The following is a 20,981-nucleotide window of genomic DNA, read 5'->3' as shown; positions in this document are numbered from 1 at the left end:
ATCCCTCCAGCATGTTCTGTTTATTGTGGTGACAAGGTTTATGCCCCTAGAGCGTGTAGCTTGCAGGGATTGGGATTTCTCTAAGTGGAGCATGTCCAGCAGCTCTGGGTTTGACATAGCTTTGTATATTAGACAGAGATCGCCTCTGAGTAGGCGATATGCGATGGAGTAAAGCTGGAGGTTTTTGAGACGGTCTGCGTAGGGCATCTGTTTGAGGCCTGTAATCCTCTTTGTGAGGTATTTCTGTGGCCTTTCCAGTTGTAGATGTCTTGTGAGGTACATACCAAAAGGGGCATTGTACTCTATAATAGGTTTAAGGAGTGACGAGTAGAGGGGAACAATGACCTTTTTTTTCCTGGATATGAAACCTTTTGTGATGAGGTGTGCCACATAGAAGGATTTCCTGACTACTGTGGCGATGTGATTATAAAAGGAGAGACTACTGTCCACCTGTGTCCCAAGGTCTCTTATCACACTTTCGGTGTTAAGTAGACTACCACCTATGTGGTAGCTCATGGGCACAGAGTTTTTACCAAGGGGATGACAATGCACTTTTTGGCATTGAGTTTGAGGCCATTGCTTTGACACCAGGCGTCTGTCTCAGTGAGGCCCTTTTGTAGGATGTCCACATGGTTAGGAGTTTCAATTATGGCTCCTAGTTTGCAGTCATCTGTGAACTTCATTAGCCAAAGACCTTCTGTGTTGGTCTGTACTTCAGAAAAGTAGATACCAAACAGGAGAGGACCCTGGACTGAACCCTGTGGTACTCCACTTGTCACTGGTCTGAAGTCAGATTTGGAGTCTGCTACTTTCACAGTGTGGGTTCTTTTAGTGAGCCAGTTGGCAACTCATCTTGTGAAATAGGGATTTATACCTAGTTTAGTGAGTTTATCTATAATTCCAGAGTGGGGGATGGTGTCAAAAGCTTTGGCGAGATCTAGATAGGCTGTGTGAACCACCTTACCCTAGTCGACGGCTTTGGTGACTGCTTCAAAGAAGTCAGTCAGGTTTAGGAGACATGATCTTCCTTTTACAAACCCGAACTGGGTGGGGTCCAGAGTTTGGAGATTACCAATGTCTTTGTTTATAAGTTCCATGATAATACGTTCCATGGCCTTGCAGAACAGACTTGTTAGGCTAATAGGGCGGTAGTTCCAGGGGTCTGTGGTGGCTCCCCCTTTATGGAGTGGGATAACCATCGCTGTGCGCCATTCAGTGGGCACAAAGCCTGAGGTGAGGCTATGACTGAACATGGTGCTTAGGTAGGGTGCCAGTTCAATTAGAGTTTCCCCCCTCTACCCCTGGAGAACTATCTCCATGTGGATCTTAGAAAGGACAGTGGGATTTCTTGAACTACATCTTTCAACCACCTCATTGACTCCTAGGAAAGGTTTGTTGAGGATTTGAAAAATGTATGCCCAAAGCAGAAAGGGTTTTACCTTCCTGCTCACATCTAGAGTATTTCACTTTGGGGCCAAATAAAGAACTTCCATCAAAGGGAGCACTGATGAAGGAAGCTTTGAAGGGTTCTACAAACTCACAGAAGCGCATCCAGGCATGTCTTCTGATGGAATTACCTGAACCTGCCTCACATGAGTTATCTTCTGCTGTATGAGAGATAAGTCTCATGGACGAATTGGAAATAGACTGAAGGGCAGCCAACTGCAAGGCAATAATGCTGTCTGTTTCAGAGGATATAGTCCCAGACAGGGATTTTGAAAGTTCCTTTATCAAATCCCTGTGAAGTCTTGTGAAGTGTGCCAGATAGTTCAGTGACTGAAGGGCAAAGGTCGCTGAAGCACAAACAAGCTTCCCAAATCTGTTCATCACCTTAGACTTCCTGTTAGTGGGGTGGATAGAGGAACTTTGTTCCCCAAGTTTCTTCTTCTTGGCTGCTGCTTTGACTATGGCATCAACAAGTACTCCATTGCTCCAAAAGGTTCTGTCCTTAGGTGGTGCCAGGATCCTGTCTGGTTTCTCGGGAATTGGTTCAGTGGTATCAAGTTCCTTCCATGCCTGCCAAGGTACTAAATCAATGAGCTCATCCATGGGCAGAGTCACTCAGGAGGTAGATGGGCCAGCACTAAAAGCCTCCAAGAATACCGACTCCTTTTGGGAAGGATTATCAGGAGACCAACCACCCCTTTCCTTTAAGAGGTCTAGACTGTCTCCAAATGAGACATCTTCAGGTGTTGATCTTGGGGACCCTTCCCTCTCATTAAAATTGGTATCTTCTGTGACTGACTCTTTGGGAGAGTCCAGATACCTCCCTTTGCACTTTTTCTTCTTGGAAACTTCTTCAGTGGAATGTTTTGGAGAAGTGTCAGAAAAAAAAACAGTATCTGTTGGGTATCTTAGTGACTAACTTGGGCTGGTTGTCCCTGTAGTAAGGATAACTGAGGCTCACGATGCAGAGATGAATGGGTTAGGGTGGTCAAAACCAAAGGAGGTGGAGAAGTTTGAGCTCTAGGGATAGAGAAAGCTCTCTCCACTTCCTTGAATCCTGAATGCCTCAGAGAAAAGGAGACCAACAGCTCATAAAAATCATGCTTTCAAGTCGTAAGCTCCTTCCTCTCCAAAGGCAAAGCACTTGAAGAGGGAGTTGGAGCAGAGCTGTCAAACGCTGAGGCTCTGAAGAGAAGAGACATCTCTGACTGCTTAGGAGTCAACTAACACCACAAATCTGGCACTGACACTTTGGCTGAGAGAGTCATCCAGTATCTCTGGATCCGATTTGACTGACTCTGGAACCTTTGGATCTGATGACTCCAATACCAGAGATCAGATCAGAGAAAGAGCAAGCAATGGAGGGGTTGAACTAATAAGGGTCTCTGAACCAATGGGACCTGAGCCAAGAGAACTCCCATTTGTATCTGTGTCGAGAGAAACTTCCTTATCATCCTGTCCACATTGGCTTTGGTCAGACTTTTGGAAGAGCAAGTCAAAGTTGCTGTTGATGAAGGTCTAGAATGACAGTGTCTTGGAGAGTGCTGCAAAAAATGAGAAGGCAGTCTACAGGTAATTGGATCTGGGGCTATGAGTGGTGACCAGGTCTGAGAAGATTTCTCTTTCCTGGTTTTCGGATCTGAGGAGCTGGGATTTGAAGTCTTAGAAAGTTTCGTAGAAGGTTTCAAATCCATAGCCAAGGAAATAGTTGGTTCTGGAGAATACTTCCTGGAATCCTTTTTCTCTGTTTTCTTAGGAGTTTGAGCCCCAGAAGATGCTGATGAAGTCAAAGATTAAGAGGGCAGCAAGCCTCTGAGAATCAGTTTGTTCCTTCTATCTATAAGGGCCCTAGGGTTAAAGCCCTTACATGTGTCACAAGTAGCATCAAGCTGTGAGGGCCTAGACAGTAAACACATTTACAATGCGTGTCCAAAAAGGAAATCTTTTGGCCACAGTCCATACATTTCTTGAAACCCAAGGGTTTCTCAGACATTATTTCAAAAGAGAATGGTAAGAATTAGGAATGAAGATTTTTTTTTTTTCAAAAAGATATAAATATAAGAAAATTACAAAATACAAAATACCAGTAATGGTGCTAAAGAGATGTGAGATGTACAGAAAAAATTACCAGCAATGGTAAAACAAAAAGACTACACAAGTACTTTAAAAGTTTTTAGTGAGAAAAAGGAGGAAATACAAATGAAATTAAAATGTTTTAGAAGTTTATACAGATAATCTAAAAGAAATAGACTCTCAGTACAGAAAAACGCTACAAACTCGAGAGCAGAAATAGTGACACATCTGTACTCTAAGGCAGCAAACAAGATCTGAGGTAAGTTAGGGACTAGGGCATTATGGGAAAGGGAGGAGCTCGAGAGTGTTCAGTGATCGACAGGCTAATAGAAGCAGCCAAGTCGGATCCGAGGATCAGATCCAAACCCCAAGAGTTGAGGAACGAATAAAGATTGGCATCAGATCTACTTATTACATCTTATAATAAACATGTAGTGCTAAAATGCTTCAACCCTGACCACAAATACATTGTTTGTATTCATTCAGGAAAAAAATACAAATACGCCATTTCAAATTCATTTCTGAATGCTGGTAGTACACTACTGACTGATTAGCATTCCCCTATTGTACACCATAACATCTTGCACCTAGGGAGGCTGCTCCCTTTTCCACAACCTAGCTGCACCTCTGGAAGTCACCTTCAAAAGAAATACAAAGGCCTTAAAATCTATGTCTAACAAAATATCACCAATTCTGCTTGTCAATGCTGTTTTGCTTCCCATACAACAAAGAGCAGATCTCCTGCTAAGTTCTTTATTTTTTAAGCTTTTCAGTCTAGCATGTTCTCCACACTAGTAGCTACATTTACCACTAAAATCCCCTCCTAATTTCGTATAGACTAAGGTCTAGTACTAGAACCCCTAAAAACAGGACTACTGTGCACAAACTGTACTCTTTGTATTGTAGCACTCAAACTCGGGCAATCATTTCTTTTCCACATTAAACAATTCTCCTTCCATATGAAGTTCATAACACAGCTTAAACTACAGCTTGACAAACAAGCTCATTGCAAGTGTACCCCCTTAGGCCACATCACTAATACCTCACAACCTCGTAAAATGGATGCCTCAGCCTTTTTTCCATCCTAAGCCTGGATCAGTGGTGCAGAGGGATAAAACCTTGAATATGACCCAGGCAACCTGGCTTCAGTTTGCAGCTTGGGAGCTTTTTGAAGCAGGCTGGGAGAATAGCCATTGTCTGTCCTGAGAAGGTAGGGTGCTCACTCAGGATACCTTTGTTCTGTTGATTTCCCTGGTGGAGATGGGGGAAACAGCACTGCATGTGATACCTAGGGTAGGTGGGACAGTCCAACTGATTGTATTACCTTGCAGAAATGAGGAGTGGAGTGGTGCTGGCGTCCATTTCACGCCACATCAGCAGGGTGTTGCTGGGAAGGCAGAAGGGTGGAAATGTAGAAGGAAACCATTTCTCAGCAGCAGTGTGATGCTGCCCCAGGCATCTCAGTCTTCTCACTAGCTTCATACAAGGGTTGGAGTTAGTCTGGAGGAGGCTAAGTTGGTTTCAGTAGACAAGCTGAATGTAAGCAGGCCCTGGAAGTGGCTGATGGTCAGCTGAAGGAAGCCACAAAAATTTTCAAAAAATTAAAAAAAAAAAAGTTCTGCATATCATAGTTCGCTTTTGATTTTTTAAGAGATTACCTCAGTCACATTTCTCTACCCTCACCTTTTTTCTTTTCAGTGATCATTATGTTCTGCTTCCATTTTGTCTTGTTTATAGATGTGTGCTTGTATGTATTTTCTTAAAACATTGCAGATGCCTCATACTTTACTCTGTTATATTACTTAACAATCTTTTGTTACTCGGTTCATCTTGTTTGTGTAACTTTTCTGGTCTGGTTTGAGCCTAAAATGTCATGTATGATCAGTGCTCTATCCTGGTAAGCAAATATAAAGTTGGTTTGTGTCCTGGAAGAACATTTATTTTTATTTTGTAACACATTTTATGTGGTGTCGTTTGCTCAAAACTTACAATCTGTTATTGCCAAACAATTGTGATCCAAGCAAAGATTTATCAAGCAGCTGTAAAGGGTCTGTCAGATAAACAACAGATATCAAAAAGAATGTGAAACAGAGTAGAGTTAATTGTAAACTGAATATGTGGAATTTGGCTTGATGAGAAGGGTGAGACATTCAGATGCTATGAGTTTTATTTTATTTTTTCCCACTACAAATCTGAGCTGCAGCTAAGTTTTATCCACTTAAAAGTGTGATCTTGCAAATGGCATGTGCTGCAGCTGTTAAAAGGGTGGTTCATTGAGTTCTACTCACTCTACAAATGAGATGCACATAATATCATCCATGTGGGTACTTTTCAAAAAAGAGTGGCATCAAGATTAAGTAAGATGTGGTCCCCTAGGAATTAGCCCAGGTTGCATCTGCGTCCCTTCTAGTATGAGTCATATATGACTTATCCATCCACGTCTCTTCTCATATGAGTCACATATTAGCAGTGTAGAATCTACTGTAGATATTTTGAAACTGGGATCATCTGGAGTCTGTTGTAACAGAAACTAATTTTTGGTCAAGTGGAATATGTACAGTAAGAGAGACATAAGAATCAAAAGAATGCATTCCATTAAATCAGACTCAAGCAGGCTAGGTTGCATGGCGTAGATATGTGGTTTACTTGGACACATTTGTAGATGCAGTAAGCTAGGACCAACTGGCACATGCATGTTTTCTGTTTGGAGGAAGAACAATATCAGTGGGATTTTGTACAGCGAGAATGGAATGAGAATGAGATACGTTCAGTTTCAGTAGGGATGAGTGAGATAAGTTTCCGGAGGAATAAGATCAGGATTAAGTAGGGTGTCTTGTAGCTTGTGAGACTAAGTTGCCTTGAGTGGTGAACAGATGGTTTGGGGTTTATATGGAATGGTGCAGTAGCAGAGCAATGTACACTGCACCGATGAAATGCACTGCTGTGCCATTTACTGCTTCCTAGTTGTGGTGATTCTCAGAGGTGCAACTTCTCATTAAGTTTTGTACTGCTGAGTTGAGTACCATATCAAGGTGTAACTAGCGCATGTCCTAGCAGACTACCCACAGGTGTAGACTCACAAAACACACACACACACAAAAGCAGTCATACATATACCTGCAGACTATGACAAAGACACACATGTACACACACAAGCACACACAAAAACACACAAGAGCACACACACATGGCATGCACACAGACACCCACCCTCTCATACAGATATCTGCAGACCATGACACACACACACACACACACACACACACACACACACACACACACACACACACACACACACACACACACACACACACACACACACACACACTCTCACCCAGACACACACCCATACACACATTCATTATGACTTACCTCATGGGATAAAGCTGCCCCACGTCCCCTGCACAGATTCCCAACATTGAAAGGCATAGCTGCATGCCACTATCTAGCAACATAAGCTTACACATTGCCTGCATTGTTCTTCAGGATAACTTGTATTGTATTGAGACTATGACTCCTGTTCTATGACATATCCTAGGTGAGCAGTGTGCTAGGGTGATTATACGTGTCATTATCATAAGTCTGTCTCCCCAGCTACCACATTTACAGGCGGTCCAAGTTCTTCTACTAGGCAGCCTTCCAATTATGAGTCATGACACGATTGCCTAACATACTAGCTGCCCTGCACAGCTTTACATATGGTCTGCCTGCTATTTAGGCATATAAAAACAGTAAACAAAAATAAGAGAGTACACATCATGTTTTACCATTTAGTAATTTTGCATACATTCTTCAAGGTGTTGATTAATTTTAGTGATCTAGTGACATTGTGAATTTCTCTGCATAACAGAAACTACTGTTACTACATTTTTTTCTGAAATGCCTGTTACATATATATTCATTTATGTTTTATTTCTAAAATACCTCTGTCACAAATATATTATCTCTAGATACATTAACAATAAACACGAGCTGATACTGCAGTCTATGACAATGTAAAAAGTGCTTTCCATATTCATTCTTGAAATCGCTTGTATTTTTTTTTAAATTTGTCTCTTTTGTAGTGATGAATGATTTCTTTAGTGCTTGATATAGTAATTTGCTTATGTTTCTGCTTGACAGGCTGTAAAGTCAAGCACAGGGCCAGGAGAGTATCTACGTAATGCCCTCTGGCATACAGGTCATACAGAGGATCAGGTCAAGCTGCTGTGGAAAGATCCACGCAATACTGGCTGGAAGGACAAGACTTCCTATCGCTGGAAACTATTGCATAGACCACAGGTTGGCTATATCAGGTGAGCAAGTGGGGTCTTAAGAGGGGAGGAACAGAAATGCTGCACAGATGGTGTGTCTGGTATATCTGAGAAAACAAAAACATGCTATTACAGTGTATAATGATGTACACTTTTTCTTCCAGAAGAATGTATCTCTAGCTTTCATGAGGACTTTTTCAGACTCAGCCAGCTTTTATGAGAAGGTCTGTGTTATTGTTTCTTCCACAGACAACTGCATCAGTTTCCAAACAGGGTAATCATTTTTAATCGAGAGTCATGAATGCGTCACTGACTAGCGAGACTGAATAAGTTTGAAATATGATATATACTAGTCAGAGATTACTATGTCTCAGAGTATTCCTTGTTCTCAGAGGTAGGGCAATCTCAGAGACTATATCAAAATACCAAAAATTCAAAATATAGACTCTCAAAAAAGTGACACCAAAATATTGACAGTTCGTATTGAAAGATCAAAATACTGATAGTTCATAATATCGACAGATCAAAGTAAAATACTCACAACACTAACAAAAAAAAACCCCACCCAACCCCCCACATTAAATAAATCACAAAAACAACTAAACTAAAGAAAAACAAAACAAATAAAACAAGCAAAAGCACCCCTCAAAACCATAGCACTATCATAAGACTCGGTTTGTTTGAAAAGTGGTATTGTTCTAAGGTAATGGGAAGGTTTACAGTTAGGAGCAGAGGCAGGGTTAGGGTTAGCATGTATTAGTAAGTTGGGGAGGGGAGCTCCAAGTTTCAAAACAATGCTGATGTGACACACACACAGGCACACATATATAGATATAGATATAAACATATAAGCACATATTGACCTATAAAATGATTGAACACAATTTCATCAATCATTGCAGGTCAAGCACAACACCCATCAAACACTCTACTGAATATTCATTGATCGAAAAAGTACAACAAAAGCTCTCCTTTTCTGATTGGTGAACCTATCTTAAAAAAATTCATCTCCACTTTACTTGTCTGTTCACCCTAACCCTGCCACAGTCCCAGCCCTAAACATTACTTTAAGAAAATAATTTCCCTAACAGCACTACTAATCTAGACACTTGCGCACACAACACACACAGATAAACAGCTGAACTATACTAAAACTGTCCCTAACTGTAACCCTAAAAAGCATACACACACACACACACACACACACACACACACACACACACACACACACACACACACACATCAAACTGCACACCTGTTTAAAGGCAAATTGGAGAAATACCAATTCAACTATGGAATGTGTTTGGGGTGTTGGTAGAATACAAACACTCAAAATACTGGCAGTTCATGTACAAAAATCAAAATACTGACAGTTCATAATATCAACACATCAAAATAAAGAACTCAGAACACTAGCAACAAACACTGAAATGCCACAGTAAATAAATCACAATAACAACTAAACTAGACTAAAACAAAATGAAACAAATAACCCCTCAAAACCATAGCAGCATCATATGACCCAGTCTGTCTGAATAGTGGTAGTGTTCTAAGGTAAGGTGCAAGGGTAGGAGCTGAGGCAGGGTTAGGGTTAGGACACATTAGTAAGGTGGGCAGGGGGGCTTCAAGTTTCAAGTCAGTGCTGCTGTCAGACATGCACTTACACAGACACACTTATCTGTACTCAGACATATTCACACAGTGAATATATCTTAAAAAATAGCAACACTACTAGGAGAACTTTATCTCCACCTTACTCATGCCTGCTAACCCTAACACTGCCCCCATCCCAACCCTAGATATTACCATAAGAAAATCGCTAATCTAGACACTTGGACACATAACACACACACACATACATATATGCATGTACTACACTAAAGCTATGCCTTAGAGTAGCTCTAACTCTAACCCTAAAAAGCAAACACACATGCACTCCTTGTTTTTATCTGACAGATTTCAGCAAATACAACTCACTGTATGCTGCTCCAGTGATGTAGAGGGATAAAGCCTTGACTCTGGCCCAGCCAATTCAAGTTCGATTAGTTTCTCAGGTGACTAATGAAGTTGCAGGGAGTGATGGGCATTACTAACTCTGGTGGGAAGGCAGTTCTATGAGTGTCTTCTGTGATGATCATTGGTGGAGGCTGGGATGATGCAATCAGGTTGCTTGGTCCAAAGGGGCTATAAGGTGGTGGACATGTCTGAGCTGGTACAGAGTACAGTGATATTCTGTACATCTGTATTGCACACCTGCCTCTGAAATATTTCCACAGAGAAGAAAATAACAGAGCAGGTCAAAGTGAATCCCCCAGGTGGATGGCCTCATGATCCACACTGGCTCTGGAATGATATTGAAGAAAGTCTAGGAGGAGTTAGGAGTTGGCTGGTAGACCCAGTGAAAGGTGTGTGGCTCAGACTATAGCCTTTTAGAATGATGCACAGGGGAGTAAAAAGCCCCCCTCAAAAATTACAATATATTGTGTGACACTGCTCCTGTCAAGTCAGATCAGTGACTGTTTAACTGTGATAAGTCAACGGCATGATTGTCACCTTTATCCACAATCAGCTTCATACCTGTCAATCACTTTATTGATTGTGTACACCTCAGATGTCTGATTGGTATTTAAAAATTAGTTGCAGTTAAGTCTTCCTACTTGCTTTATGTAAATGTACACAAGTTCTACAAAGCCAGTTTATTAAATACAATTTGATAATGACAGCCACTTTCATTCTCAGACAGTCCCTCCATACTCAGCAAATATATACACTACGTTGATGCTGTATACCACAAGTGTGACTGCAATCCTCAGTAATTTGTCAAATTTTACAAGGGACAGACATAGCCCTCAAATTCTTAAATCAAGCATCAGTGACAAAGCCTAAAATAATGGGATACAAGGTCCAAATGAAGGACAGATTTTAAATACTTCTGTTATATAATCAGAAAGCTGAAAGAATTGTGGGCTTTGCTTTGGTGTACATGAGCACAAGAGCTCTAAACCTCAAATATCTGTCACTATTCTGCATCCTGCAGAAGGGCTTCACTGAGACAGATGCCTGGTGTCAAAGGCATGGCCTCATGTTCAGTGCCAAAAAGTGCATTGTCATCCCCTTTGGTAAAAATTCTGTACCCATGAACTACCACATAAATGGCAGTCTACTTAATGCCAAATGTGTGATAAGAGACCTTGGGACCCAGGTGGACAGTAATCTCTCCTTTGATAATCACATCACCACAGTAGTCAGGAAATCCTTCTATGTGGCACACTTCATCACAAAAGGGTTCTCATCCAGGAAAAAAGAGGTAATTGTTCCCCTTTACTCTGCACTCATTAGACTCATTATAGAGTACAATGCCCCTTTTGGAATGTACCTCAGAAGACATCTACAGCAGCTGGAAAGGCCACAGAAGTACCTCACAAAGAGGATTACTGGCCTCAAACAGATGCCCTACACTGACCGTCTCAAAAAACTCCAGCTTTACTCTGTAGCATATTGCCTACTCTTAGGAGATCTCTGCCTGACATATAAAGCTATGTTAAACCCAGAGCTTTTGGACATGCTACACCTAAAGAAATACCAAACCCTCCGTGCTACATGCTCTAAGGACCTAAACCTTGTTACCACAATAAACAGGACATGCTGGAGGGATAGATTCCTGTCCCAGAAACTTCCTATATTCTGGAACAAGCTACCCATCTATGTCAAGCAAAGTTCCTCATTAGCACTCTTCAAGAAAAATCTTGATGAGTGGATGGGAAAAAGGAAATACACCCCGGGGATCACTCATGTGGCTCTGCTCGACAGGAGCACAGGAAATTATCTTCCTTGAGTGGCGTAAGTCAGGGAACCTTGTTAGCTAGGCTTAATTTAGGCCCTTGGTCCGATAGCTTAGTATCTACCTATGAACCTATTTAGTGACTATAATCCTCAGTGATTTACCAGAAAAACAGAAATTTTACAAAACACAAACCAAAAAATAAGAGGCAAAATCAGGGACAGAGAGTTCTGAACATACCACAAATATGAAGCAAAATACTTGGAGGCAATCTTTAGGAAAAACCTGCCAGACACTATAGATTAAGTACACACATGTTCAAAAAATCCTCCAGAACAAACGAAAACACAAAAGCTGTTCCTTTAACCACATTGTTGTTAATTGATGACACAAACTTAGCAGCATGGTTCCTGAAGCATGATTTGATAGTTAGACTCATCGGACAAGGAACTGATCTTCACAGCCAAATCACAGTTCAGAAGCCACACTGCCAAGCTGTTAAAAAAAGTAATTTGACACATTAAATAGACTGTATTGATAAAAGTGGTAGAGCTGAGAGAAGAGTATTAATAACTTTTGAACAAATGTGATCAAGCAGTTGGAACCCGATCAAATGGCCATTAGTCGGTGGAGAAAAATTAGTAGTACAATGCCGTATATCATGTTTATCCCAAAGTAATTTTAGATATGACTTCTACCATTTGGTGAATGGTAACTCCAGAAATGCTGCCTCCTAACCCCACCTCACTGAAGTCATTACTCAAAGAATAGTGAGAGTGTAGGTGTTTGTTTGTATTTCAAACTAGTCTGTGAGTTGTGACTTCAGTGCACTGGAATTAGGAAGCACCATATATATATATATATATATATATATATATATATATATATATATATCAGGTCAATAAGACATTTTTTCACTATTCCTGTGAGTTTCTCCTTTACTTGTAGGTGTCTCACCACGGAGTTAATATATGTAAGCAAAGATTATATGGGGATTGCAAGGGAGGTTGATCCCTGCAAAAAAAAAATGCCTTAATAGTTCTGTCACCAACAGTTTCACTGGGTGTATGTTTCAGTAAGTTTGAGTTGTCCAGTGTGCTGTCAGAGTGTTAAGATTTCAGGTCTCAGGTGGATTCAAGCTCAAACTCAGAGACCCAGGTGAACTAAGTGGCTAGGTACATATGTATGTACATACTTGTGCATGTATGTATTTATAATACAGTCAAGGAAAACCAACCAATTGGATTGTTAACTACCTTTGCATCAAATCTCTTCTACAGACAGAAGAAAGTTAGTGCAGAACATGCAGCAGCCCCATTCAGTCACATATTCTGCTTTCTCACAGACTTCAAAATCTTACAATAAAATAGCCAAAGTTTCATTGAATATACCCAACAGAACACATCAGTGCATGACATTATAGCAGCCCAGCAGCAACACGTATGCTGACATAATACACTGGGGAATTTTTGGTGTGTCCTAACTTGGAGGAACTGCTTGACACTACACACATTACTGCGTATAACTTCAATTAGTTTCCACCCTCCCTAATGTGTGAAATTCATTTCCTACCTGCTGTGCAGTTACAGCACTAACCCTGTCTCTGGGGAGGGTTAGATCACATGCAGAAATGCCACCCTCCTTCAACGACTGGGTGAGCCAGTATTTACCGCTCCTTCCAACCTCTCACTGCTCATCTCCTCCAGTGCCCAAGTCATTAAGCAAACTCAGAATGTCTGGGTTGTAATGAGAGCTACCTCCCTCTATGCCACGGAGCCAGGGCAACAGCAGAGGAAAGTGGTTTGTAAAAACCTGTTGGATGTAAGTACACATGTAGCAGACCCATACATAAAGACTAAAGATTTGAAGGAGTAAAAAGGACAGCTAGAATAAATAAAGTTAAGGTGTACACTGGAATGAGTCTACCTTGAATTACTGTCTGGAGTAACATTAGTGAATGAATTGAAAGGTGCAAAACAGGAATTTATCTAAAGTGTTAGTTATTAATGATTTCTTCATTTCACATTTCTTTGATGGAATGGATCTGAACGCCAGTGGATTACAAAGTGCATTTCTGAACTCGCGTCTGCAGTTGTTTGAAGAAATACCATGCTGAGCTGGATTCTCAGGAATGTCATCTGTTGATATTTTAGTTATTGATTTATCCTTTTTTGACTGGGTTAGGTGCTGTGGGATCTTTTACATCTACCTGAGCAGCCACCCGCTCAGACAATAGGATCATAGGAGGTTACCAGGCTAATGACCCTAGGGGCCTTACAAGCCTAGCCAAGTTCTGCCCTTATTTCCACGATCAACACCTATCACCCCTGTCCAAGAGGGACATAGGTGGGACCCCTGGGATGAACTTACGGTTACCCATCCAATCATCCAGATTGCGTTTGAAGAGGGCCAATGAGGTGCTCTGCTTGACATAAAGTGGGAGTCTGTTCCAAAGGTGTGGCAACCTCTGGGAGACAAATCTGTCCCTCCAGCAGGTTCTATTAAGGTCATATACCACCAAGTTAAGGCCTTTAAAACAGGTAACCCATGTACCATTTGAATTATGGATATGCAGCATTTCCAATAAAGCGGGGTCAAAGATTGCCTTATATGCAGGGCAAAGATTGCCTTTGAGCAGTCTGTATGAAACAGAATAAAGTGACACTGATTTCAGATGATCCACATAGGACAGATGCTGAAGACCTTGAATTTTCCTTGTGAGGAAACTTTGTGGACTCTCCAATTGCTACAGGGGCTCGGAAAGGTACATACCAAAAGGAGCGTTGTACTTAATTATTGGCCTGATGAGGTAAGAGTACAGGGAGGTTATAACTTCTTTTTTTCTGGAGGCAATAACCTTACTTATGAGATGAATAATATAGAATTTTATTTTATTTATTTATTTATTATTTATTTATTTTATATTTGTTGACCAGGATTGTCTGACTGAGCTGAAGAGCCCGGGGAGAAAAGCTCCAACATATTATACAATTCTCATTATAAATTAGCATTAAACAGCAATGTTACAGGATTATTACAAGGCATTAAGTAGCAATACAATGTTATACAGTGTCAATAATCAGGACTATAGCAAAACTATTTCAAGATGTATAAAAATAAATATGTCATTAAGAGGAATATAGTTTTTGGGGTAAGTTGTTATGAAAACCCAGTTTTATCATAATGTAGTTGCATGAAGGCAAGCCAATTATAACAGAATGTTTCTCTGAGGCGATTTGCTTAATAGATTTTAGAAGACAGTAGAAAGAGTAGTCAAGGAAGATTAGACAGAGTTATTGAGAAGAGTGAATTAAGGGCAGAAAGTAGTAGTAGTAGGTAGTAGTAGGTATGAAAGGAGGGAGAGTGCAGTGGCAGGACCAGTGACTTTAAAGTGCTCTTTGGTGGCTGTCTTAAATTGTTTAGGATGTGTAAGGGTCCTGATTTCTAGTGGGAGCCTATTCCAGGCAATAGTGGGGTGATAGCTGTACATGTTGCGTCCAACTTTAGACTTTGGTTTTTAGATTTTGTCTTGGTTAGAGCTTCGGGGAGGTCTAGAGGGAGAATAATGGGAAATGACAGGGGATAGTGCTGGGCAGTAGGAAGGCTGGTATAGGATAGAATGGATGATCTGGAGCTGAGAGAGAAGAAGCTGGCGGGGTAATTCAAGCCAGCTTAGGTGTTTTAGAGAGAGACAGTGATGGGATTTGTAGGTTTGTTGGGCAGCAAGTCTAGCAACCTTGTTGTAGGTAGATTCGAATTTGGTCAGGAGTGCTGAGTTAAGATTTGTGATGATTTCAGAATTGTACATTAGACTGGGTAGAAGATAGGTAAGAGAGAGAATAATCTTGGCTTCAGAGGTAAGGAATTTCTTGTTATGGTAAAGGAGCCCTAGTTTTGAATGAGTCTTTTTGATACAGTTATTAACATGTTAGCCATATTTAAGCTGATCGTTGTAAGAGCTTAGTGCTGGATTCTACCTGAATGGGAGTGTTACTAAGAGACTGTATGGAGAAGAAGGGTTTAATATTGTTGAACTTTTTAGGTAGGAAGAGTAACCGCTTTGTTTTTTTAGGGTTAATGATGAGCTGGTTGTTGGAGAGCCATGTTTCAACTAAGTTAAAAGATGCCTGAGTAGCTGAGAAGAGCTTAGAGGGAGAGTTGGCTGTGGTGATGACTGTAGAGTCATCTGCGTATTGCACTAAAGATGACTGAGGACAGGAGGTATAGAGCTGATTAGTAAAGATATTAAAAAGTAAAGGCCCTAGGACAGACCCTTGAGGGACACCAATTTTTACAGGGAGAGGAGGGGAGAGTGCAGAGTGCCATCTCACTGATTGAGAGCTATCTGTGAGGTAGCTGGAGAACCATGCAACAGTATCAGAGGAGAAGTTGAGGTTATGCAATTTGTGCAGCAGAAGAGAGTGTGAGACAGTGTTGAAAGCTTTTGAAAGGTCCAAGAATAGGCAAGAAATAAGTTTATGGTTGTCCATGGCTGTAGAGACAGTGTTGAGGAAGGATAAAAAGAGCTGTAGTGGTGCTATGTTTGGGTCTGAAGCCATGTTGAATGGGTGTAAGCAGATTTTCCTGTATTAGATACTGCATAACTTGTTTGTGAATACATTTTTCTAGTACTTTAGAGAGAGGGGAGAGGATAGAGATAGGTCTAAAGTTGGAGATATCAGAGGAGTTGCCTCCTTTGTGTATAGGTAGAGTGTAGCATTGTTTCCAGATGGAAAGGACTTTAGATTCAGAGCTAGAGTGATTGGTTAGGATAGATACAGGGAGAACAAGAGAGTCAGCTGCTAGTAGAAGAGAAGTGGAAGGAATATTGTCAGCTGACGCTGAGCATGGTTTTAATTTAGAGAGTAGAGTTTTGATGTAGCTAGTAGGTACAGGTTTGAGGGAGAAGATATTTGAGGAGATAGTATTAGGAGTAGGTTCAGAAAAGTTGGAGATGTTAGTAGTAGAGGAGTTTGGGTTAGGGTTCAGTAGCTTAGATATTGAATTGATAAAATAGGTATTGAAGATAGTGGCAGTTTCTTCAGATGTCTTGTCTGGGCATGGATTGGGGAAGTTAAGATTACTGGGAAGTAATATTTGGTTAATAGAGTTCCAGAATTTTTTAGGATTAGATTTTAGGGCTGTGGGAGGTTTGTTATACAAGTCCTTTTTATCTTTGTGTTTTTTTGTCATATTTCTGAGTTCTTTATATTTTTGCAAGTCTGCAGGGAGCTTAGTTTGTGAACATTTTTTTCCATAATTATCATAAGGGTACGAGTGGCTTTTGAAAGCCATGGAGATTTGGTGGACTTAATTCAGACTTTGCGAGGGGGAGCAAGTGAGTCTAAGATGCGAAGGAAGGTGGAGTTGAAAGCTAGGATTGCTTCTTCTAGTGGGAGTTGGGTAAGGAATTTATAGTTTACTTTAGAGAGGAGGGCATTAAATGTTTCTGGATGGAAGTTAGAAAGTTTGCGACAAGTGATAAATCTAGGAGGTTTTGAGAAGTGGGGAGTGAACCCTAAGCACTTTTATTGGGGAGTGATCGCTCAGGTAGGGTTTCAGGGTTATGATACTTGAAAGGATTAGATACAAGTACCCAGTCAATAAGAGTACTAGATGTGTGAGAGTTGTTTGTATGAGTAGGTTGGGAGATTAGCTTTGTAAAGCCATATAAATCAATATGAGTATTAGAGTTTGGATTACTGAGAGTTAACCAGTTAATGATCCCCAAGGAAGATAGTTTCATTGGGGATGTGTTGAGAAAACTATGAAAGAATATTTTCAAGCAGAGGAGTGTTGTCTCCTGGAGGAATATAGATGGCTGCTACTGTGATAGTGGTGTGAGTAGTTCAGCAGGAGAAAAAAATGGGTTAGGTTTCACAATACTTGTAATGGTGAGGTGGTTGGAGTAGAGGATGGCTATGCCACCCCTTCTTTGTTTTGGCAATCTGTGAGGTATATATTATAACCAGGGGGGATAATGTCTATCAGAGGTTTGGGGTTTTAGCCAAGTCTCTGTTAGAGTGATGACATCAGGGGTGTGGAAGGCTATCCAGGCATGGATTTCACTAACTTTGTTTAGAATACTATGGGCATTCACAGAGTAAAAGGAAATATGTTTGGAGAGGATGAGTTTATTAAGTAGGGAGAGGTAGAGTTATGCATGGTGGGGTGATAGATGGGCCCAGGGTTTGGATGTATGTCTCCCGATAGAAGCAGGGCTACATGAAGTTGGTAAAGTTTGAAATTAAATGGGTTGTAAGTCAAGTACTTAGTCTTGGTTTTAGATATTAGAGACTGAGGGGGAGGAAGTTTGATTTTTAGGCAGAGGGGTGTTCATGGAAAAGATAGAGGAGTAGATTGTAGTAGAGTACTGCAGAGATGAGAAGCAGTTAGTATGGGGATTAGTGGGATCTCTATGGACAGGTGGTAATGGAGTAGTACAAGATGTAAGAATGAGAAGGAGAAGTAATGGAGGCAAGAGGAAAATAGAGAGGGTTGCAAAAGCCATGGCCTAAGGTGGGAAAGTAGGATTGGGATGGAGTGAGGAGTGGGTAAGGGACTAGGAAAAGTAAGTTGTTGGACCTGTTAGAGAGTTGAAGTAAAATTTAAGTCAAACAACCTGTAGGGGGAGTGGGAGATATGTAGGAAGAAGGAGAATTTGCAGAAGTGATAAGTAAGGGAGGGAAAGGTGTTTAGAATGTTTTAGCAGATGGGAAGGGGTGGAGTTAGGGAAGGAAGGGATTAGGTGGTTAGGTATAAAGGAAATGGTATGGGGGTGAGTGGGAGGGGAGCGAAGTGAGCCTAAGCGTAGTGGGATGGACTAGGAAATGGCAGTCACGACAAGAAACAATCAGCAGACCAGGAGGGAAACAGTAAGGAGCACACAGTGAGAGTCAGCAGGTAAGTAGAAGAGGTGGGGAGGTGTAGACAGAGAAAGAAGAGATGTTATAGTCTTTCTTGCCTTATACTTATTCTTATAGAAGAATGCCCTTCTTACCACTGTGGAGACATGGTGATCAAAGGTTAGGTAGCTATCAACCTGTGTGCCCAGGTCTCTCACCATTAAGTGTGTACTTAGGGTGTTATTATTGATGTGGTAGTTTGCAAAACATCACTCGTACTGAAAGGCATGATAATATATTTTCTTCACTGAGTTTAAGGCCATGAATTTGAAACCAGTCATTTGTTTGTGTAAGACCCTCTTGTAGGATGTTGACATCTTTTGGAGATTCTGTGACTGCTCCCAGTTTGCAGTCATCAGCAAACATTGTCAGTCACAGACCTTTAGTTTTAGCTTGCACTTCGGAGAAATAGATTCCAAACAGTAGAGGTCCCAGGACTGATCCCTGTGGAACACCATTGGTTACAGGTCTGCTGTTGGAGGTGGATTCCCCTATTTTGACTATATGGGTTCTATCAGTGAGCCAATTAGCGATCCATCTAGTGATATACGGGTTGATACCTAGCTGGGTGAGTTTGCCAATTATGACTGAATGGGGGTTAGTGTCAAAAGCCTTGGCTAAGTCTAGGTAGGCTGTGTGCACAGATTTCCCCTCATCAAGGGCCTTGGTGTCTGTCTTGAACAAGTTCATCAGGTTTAACAGGCACAATCTCCCTGTGACAGATCCAAATTGAGTAGGGTCAAGTATTTGGAGGTTACCAGTGTCTTTGTTGATAAGGTCCATGATGATGGCCTTGCAGGTAAGGCTAGTCAGGCTAATAGGTCTATAGTTCCTGGGATCAGTGGAAGCACCACCTTTGTGCAAGGGGATAATGGTGGCCTTTTTCTATTCAGCTGGGCCAAAGCCAGTGCTTACACTATAATTGGAAAGAGTATCCAATGGCATTGCTAATTCTTGTTTGAGCCCATGTAGGATGCAGCCTAGGATGTTATCATGTCCCATGGATGCTGTGTTTTTGACCTTAGAGAGGGCATTCACCACCAACTCTTTAGAGATACAGGGTAGAGGACAGGTGGTAGGGATGTCTTGGGGTAAGTGTGGCGGGGAAGGGGGAGTGAAGTTTTCACAGAACCTGTTGGCTAACAGGTTAGCAATATTCACAGGCTCGGTATATGTAGTTTGGCACAAATCTGAGCCTTTCCTTTCAGGTTATAGATGCAACTAAAGAATGCCTTATGGTTGTCCTTATTTGAGAAAGCTAATTTGGATTCATAGTTAGCTTTGGGGGACTTCACAATGAGTCTTAATTGCTTGTTTAAGCTGAGGAGGGATTGTTTCCAGTTTGGGGCTCGCTCCCTCTTACTCTTATATGGCAATTTCTTTCTCTTTCTTAAAGCCTGTTAATGGCAGTTGTCCATCAGACAGGTTTGCTCTTCCTCAAGGTGTTTGTTTTGGTCCTATCAGGTATGGCCGTGTCAGTGCAGTTGTTCAGGTGTTTGTATAAAGCATTAGTGTAGAACTCGGCATAGTTGCCAGTTCCATCTGAGGGAGGAGGTGCAGTGAAGCTATTTATACCATCCTGTAAGAGGTTGTAATATGTTTTGGAGAGGTTTTTTAGTTTAGTTTGTGCTACGGGGGAGGGGTCAGGTGTGACTGTAACTTTGAATGAGACTGATTTGTGGTCAGATCTCACCCGGGATGAGCTCACAATGGGGGTGCTACAGTGGTCAACCATATTGGTAAACACCAGATCCAGGATGTTGGCATCTCTTGTGGGGTGTCAACTAGCTGGTCCAGGGCACTGGAGTTAATGAAGTCGAGGAACCTTTGGGCAAGTGAGCTTCTGCATGAGTAATTTCCCCAGTCAATGGATGGGTAGTTAAAGTTGCCAAAAGACATGGTGTTCAGAAGTATCTTGATAGACTCAAGGAGATCCAAATAGGCAGAGTGGGTATCTTGATTCATGGAGGGGGTCATGTAGCTGGCAATGACTTGGATAGGTGTCCTACCAACAGTTAATTGTACCTGATATATCTCCAGGGAATCATACTGTTTAACCAATCTGGAGGTGTATTTATCTTTAATGAATAGTGATATACCGCCTCCTTTAGTTTTCACACCTTCAGTTTGTTGTCTGAAAGTGGGGAAGGAGGTGTAGCCCGATGAGACCGTGGATTAATGTCTCATCCAAAGGACAACACACTCAGGAGTGCAGATCCCCCTAATGCTGCATTGCAGTATCAGCAATCCAGTCACTTCGAGAGGGAAGAGAACTCACAATGTTCTGGTCTTCTGTCACCAAAGTGCTACCTGTTATGCCACTATCACTGCTAATGTCTGTGTGTTTGTATGTGTGTAGTTCTGACATAAAAGAAGCAAAATAAAGTTAATTATGCCAAAACTAAGTTTAGTTCTGAAATATTATACAAAGTGCATTAATCTTCTGTGGGGTATGGGAGGCCCATGGCCCATTTTTTATGCATTAAAGGCTCAATATATTTTCTTTATCGTGAGTAAAGTACC

General features: G+C 41.3%; 1 protein-coding gene across 2 annotated transcripts in view; it reads left to right on the top strand.

Annotated features, from left to right (window-relative positions):
• THBS3 (thrombospondin 3) overlaps positions 1–20,981 on the top strand; it is a 948,644-nt gene that overhangs the window by 783,606 nt on the left and 144,057 nt on the right. For both annotated transcript variants that reach the window (XM_044080201.1, XM_044080202.1), the window contains exon 21: positions 7,642–7,814. In XM_044080201.1, the coding sequence (XP_043936136.1) occupies positions 7,642–7,814 (173 nt within the window). The remainder of the gene's footprint in view (positions 1–7,641; positions 7,815–20,981) is intronic.

Source organism: Protopterus annectens, chromosome 8.part0, assembly GCF_019279795.1.
Source record: "Protopterus annectens isolate FY-2018-M chromosome 8.part0, PAN1.0, whole genome shotgun sequence".
Classification (NCBI taxonomy): Eukaryota; Metazoa; Chordata; order Ceratodontiformes; family Protopteridae; genus Protopterus; species Protopterus annectens.
This window is presented reverse-complemented; position numbering and strand designations above follow the sequence as displayed.